The sequence below is a fragment of the Volvox carteri genome, assembly GCF_000143455.1.
Source record: "Volvox carteri f. nagariensis unplaced genomic scaffold VOLCAscaffold_40, whole genome shotgun sequence".
NCBI classification, from domain to species: Eukaryota; Viridiplantae; Chlorophyta; class Chlorophyceae; order Chlamydomonadales; family Volvocaceae; genus Volvox; species Volvox carteri.
The window spans coordinates 746,546-751,747 of NW_003307583.1; the positions used below are offsets into that span (position 1 = coordinate 746,546).

A 5,202-nucleotide genomic window follows, 5' to 3' on the forward strand; every position below is an offset into this window, starting at 1 on the left:
GGGGGGGATGTGTGTGGGGGGTGGTTTTGGGGGGAATGTGTGTTTTCCTGGGGTGGGGTATTTGATGGGGGTGCTGCATTGCGGCCACCACTTGCACCTGCTTGCCTTGCCATACATACATACATACATTCAGAAGAAGAAGCGCTACGGTGTGCGGAAGCGGTGAAATGTTCGCGTTTCGCGTGGCGGCGGAAGGGCAGGGCTCGTGCGGGGCGGAGGAGCTTAATGGGGGGTTGGGCCCCGCAGCGTAACCTAGGCCGCACCTGCACGAATACACTCGAACATTCAGCCCTGCCACCCTCTCAGACGTGGCCCCTCCTTCCTCCCCCTCTCCTCCCCTCTCCTCTCCTCCTCCCCGCCAACATACGCACATTCACACGTACATACGTACATACAGATGGCTCAGATCACTCGTAACCGAGAGGCCTGGAGGGAGTGGGTCAACAGTAAGCAGGGCCTTATGCAGCTGCTGGGCAATCAGCTCATGGCGGCGCACCGACAGCAGCAGCAGCAGCACCCCTCCTACCTGCACGTGATGGGGCCCGGGGGTCACGGTCCGCCACAGAGGGGTCGCAGTAGCAGCAGCGGCATGAATGCGGGCGGCAGTAGCAGTTCTTTGTTGGCCTTGGGGGGTGGAGGTGATTCGGAGCTGGAGGGCAGTCGGCAGCACTGGTGGGATGTGGAGCGGCGGCAGATGCAACAAGAGGTCGGTGTGTGGGTGTGTGGGTGTGTGGGTGTGTGGGGGGAGGGGGGAGGGAGGGGGGGAGGAGGGTGGAAAAAGGGGGAGGGGGCCCAAGCGTGTGGCGTGTATGTGTGTCTCATCTCTTGCTTGTGTGTATCTCTGTCTTGTGGTGTGTTTCAAAGTTTCCTCCTCCTCTGGTCTTAGGGGCTTAGGGTTTTGTGAGTAGGTGGCTGCATTCTTGCTCCGTGTGTGTGTGTGTGTGTGTGTGTGTGTGTGTGTGTGTTTATGGGTTCTGGGGACTTGGGGCTCATGGCGACCTCCACACTGCTAACCGGTATGTATAACCGTAATGACTCCCTCTTGAGAGGAGAGCCACCTTTCCCCCCTCCCGTCGCCGCCGCCTCCCAATTGCCCAATCATTGAACTCCATGCGTACATACATACATGCGTAAATACAGACAGACAGACAGACAGACAGACAGACAGACAGACAGACAGACAGACAGACAGACAGACAGACAGACAGACAGACAGATGGACAGACGTGTGCATTACACCGCAAGCCGAATAAACCCCCTCCTCCCGACCAGCCACCCTCGGGCTCCTCCTCAACACCCTCCCACGCCGCCCTTCCCCTCGATCCCCCTCGGGGTTCTCTACCTCCCTCGTCCACACACACACATACACACAGCTCCCCGGCGTTTACCCCTTCCCCCGGCCCTATTTCACCGCCAACACCATTAACGTCATCAACATCATCACGCTCTTCGCAGGTCGCCCGGCTCAAGGCTGATCTGAATAACGAGCGGTTGGTTAAGAATGACGTGTTCGAGCGGTTATTACGGTTGGAGCAGCAGTACATGGCGGTTGCGCAGGTGCCTGCTGGGACGTCGGCGGAGGGTCTGGCGGCGGCGGTGACGGGGGCTGGCGCTGGCGGCGGCGGCGGCGGCGGGGGGTTTGCTGGCAGCGGTGACGAGGAGGGTGCTGGCGGCGGCGGCGGCGGCGGCAGCTTTCCCCTGGGTGGCGGGGGTGGGGGTGGGGGTGGCGCTGCTACTCCAAGCCCACGTGGCAGTTTCCTTTTCGGGAGATCGACATTGAGTCCTGTACAGGCGGATATCCTTTCCCGCAGGTATGTGCGTGTGTGTGTATGTCCTTGCTGTCTGTATTTATATCTGTGTGCATATGCGGGGTGTAGCGTATATCGCGCATCACTCATATCGTACACCGTACATCACTCCCTTATCGTACTTTGCACATTATTCTTATCGTACATGGTACATCACTCCTACGCGTCCGGTGTACGGCGGAGAGGCATCCCTCCCGTTCCCCTCCATTCCCTTGCCTTACCAGCTGTGCGGCTAAAGACGCCACTTTGACTAGCGACCGGCGGCCCTTCCCCCTCACCATCCACACGCCTCACACTGCTGTGGTGATGCTGCTTTTGCCACACAACAACCAATTAATAACCAACCAACAAACCAACAACCAACAAACTAACAGAATTAACCAACATGTAACGGACCAACCAGGTACGAGGAGCTCCGGTCCAGCCACCAGTTTGTGAAGGAGGAGAACGCGGCCCTTCGCCGGACCCTGGCAGCCCTGAAGACGGTGGCGCCCGACCTGGTGCAATCCCTGGAGTTCCCCCTGATACAGCTGGGGGGCCCGGGGGGGGGAGGAGGGGGAACGCCGGTGGTGGCGGCACACGGCGCAGCGGCGGTGCTGGACGTGCGCGGTACGACAGCGCCAGGGCTGACGGAGCCGCCGCTGGCGGGCAGCATCCGGCCCGGCACCGCCGGAAGGTTGCGGCCGATTAGCCACAAGGCGGTGGCGGCGGCGGCGGGCAGGCCTAGCTATAGTGGCGGCGGGGGCGGTGAGGGGAACGTGTATGGGGCTGGCGGCGGCGGCGGTAGTGGTGGCGGCGGGGCCGGTGGCAGTCCGCTAATACGGCGGGGTGTCGGGGCATCCGGGGCGCGGCCGCCGTCGGCTGCCACGTATGCGTTGCGTGCCGCCATAGGACCCAACTTGGGTGCCGTACAGCGCCCGCGCAGCGCCAGGCCGTGGGCTGGGTATGGTGGCGGCAGCGGCGGCGGCGGAGCCGCAGCTGCCATCCCTGCCCCTATCACCTCCACCAGCCCGCCCTTACCGATACCTGCTGCTGCTGCTGCTGCTACTGCGGGGCTGGAGGTGGGAGCGGCTCACGGCCACATCGTTGCCGATTTTGGCGGTGCTGCAGCGGCAGCTCCTGCGGCGGCGGGGGCCCCCCCGTCCCGCAGTGCCTCAGGTGCAGGTGCCGGCTCGCCTCGCCAGATGGGGGCGATGCCTCCAGAGCTGAGCGCGAGTCGGATGGTTGGGATGCCGACCACACGGCCTGCTAGCGGCAGGAGGACCTAGGGAGGTTGGGGGGGGCTGGATAGCGGTGGGGGTGGCGTGCACGGGTTACGTGTTGTACGATTCCCGGCAACCAACCCCATGTGGCCATATCCTCATGTCCTCAGTATTACTGATTTCCCGTCAGTAGTGTGACGGCGCGTCTTACCCAGTAGCAGCTACAGCAGCAGCTACAGTAAGTGTGTGTGTGGGGGGGAGGTATTGCCGAATTGGGTGTTTTGTGCCGCCGGAGGCACTTGCCTAGGCCTAGGGGGCCCCAGCGTGGGTGGGTGGGTTAGGAGTGTACGACGTGACTAATGGTAGCTAGTTACATGACTCGCACCCGCAACGGTCGGCCTGTACACATGTATGAGTGTTTGTGTATGCATCTATGTGCATGTGTATGTATGTGTGTTGGAAGGGAACATTACCATCTACATCGAAATGCAGCGTGTGTGAGTGTGTGTGTGTGTGTGTGCGTGTTGTGTTTTGTGTGTGTCGGTGCCTCTCATGCGGGAGGGAAAGGGGAGAGAGGGAGAGGTGTAGAGATGAGGGATGGAGTCATGATGACGTGATGGGGTGCATACACAGCGCCCATCTGGGGGTGTTGCGGGTTGACAGTACGGACTAGTAGTACGGACTAGTAGGGGGGCAGGGTAGCACACCTAGCATGTTTGGCCCCCTCAGGCAGTCCCCCGCCTGCTCTGGAGTTCACTGCCTGGTGCACTTATTCCCCCCTTTAGGGGATGAAGAACGCGAGAAGAAGAAGGCGCTCCCCCACATCTCGTTTCTATCTCTTACATTCCTATACAGCCCTGTTGCCGCCACTGCTGCTCAACACCTTCGCTTCGCTCGTAACTCTGGTGCGACATCAGCTGTGCGGGAGGTGGAGGTGGCTTCGGCTCCTTACACCATTAGTGTGTGTGTGTGTGTGTGTGTGTGTGTGTGTGTGTGTGTGTGTCTACCGGATGGTTGTAAAACTGCTCCCAAGGTCCTCCGCATTGCTCGCGCGCAATAAGACGAGTGATGAGGCAGCAATCTCGGTAGAGTCCCCTTCCACTGTTTACATGTCGCACATTGCCAACGATGTATGGCTGCTACATGCCCCACGCCTGTCTTTTCGCATGATTCCGTTATCCATCCGAAGAGGGAAGCAAAAGAAGCCGTTCTATCGGTGCACCAGGCTCCAGTTGGATCGTTCCTTCGTGTGCACCTGTGCAGCTTCTGCTCGCACTTTGCTCCAGTTGCCCTGTTCGTCTCCCTGTTGCAAAACTATAGCTGCAGGACCGGGTGCTATGCATGCGCCATAGACCAGCAAAAGCAGTGACATGGCGCAGGTGTCTTCTGCAGCCCCAGCTGCTGTTGCAGGAGGCGCCGTTATGCAGTGCAAGGCAGGTAGGTAATGCATCAACCAACAGCACATGGTCCCCTCTCGCAGGCGCTTGTTTGCCTGTGAGGGTCTCTTGACCCTTGCGTGCCCGATGGTCCTGTGTCGTATCCCATCGTATTCACGGGACCTGACTTCCGCCGACCAGTAGGTAATCTTCTTTTTCAAAGTCGTGGTATAACATCTCCCAGTGGCATTCACTTCACTTCATCCCATCGGGGCTTCCTCGTGGTGTGTCCGTGTTGGCGCCCGAGGGCGCTTCCGCAGCAGCTAGGGTACAATTACTACCGCGCTGCCAGAGGGACCTGAAGGCGGGTGGGTGGATCTGGGGCAACAGCCCGCGCTGTTTAGTCCTGAGAAGGCAGTTCTGCGGTAGTGGCATGGGGTAGGTTCATGAAGGTGCAGAAGGGGATGTCCTTTGTTTATCCTACTCAAGTTGTCTCCCACCTGGACAGAGAGGGATCAGGGTCGCCTCCACGACTGGACACGACTTAATGCCGATACAGATATGGGCCCATAGTGCAGCCCCTCGCAGACTCGCTGCTACTCCCCGAGGGGAAAGGAGGTGACATGACAGAGCTCATGAAGGCGGCGGGCATTGTAGTAGTCGAACACAAGGGTGATACTGTCTGTGCTGTGGACCTGGTGGAGATGGGTGCAAAGGAAGATCCAGACACAGGCGTCCGGACTGACCACCACCACCACCACCACCACCACCACCACCACCACCACATGGCGCAGGATGACCGTCCTGTCAGTGTGA

The 5,202-nt window shown here is 60.0% G+C and overlaps 1 protein-coding gene across 1 annotated transcript in view; it reads left to right on the plus strand.

Moving 5' to 3' along the window:
• Window positions 1-5,202, plus strand: part of VOLCADRAFT_94905 (uncharacterized protein) — a gene marked incomplete at both ends in the record, with an annotated part of 30,131 nt that extends 24,929 nt beyond the window's left edge. Inside the window, 6 exons of the mRNA XM_002954021.1 lie at window positions 398-706; window positions 1,456-1,811; window positions 2,212-2,966; window positions 3,866-3,938; window positions 4,491-4,586; window positions 5,181-5,202. Coding sequence (XP_002954067.1) covers window positions 398-706; window positions 1,456-1,811; window positions 2,212-2,966; window positions 3,866-3,938; window positions 4,491-4,586; window positions 5,181-5,202 — 1,611 coding nt within the window. The remainder of the gene's footprint in view (window positions 1-397; window positions 707-1,455; window positions 1,812-2,211; window positions 2,967-3,865; window positions 3,939-4,490; window positions 4,587-5,180) is intronic.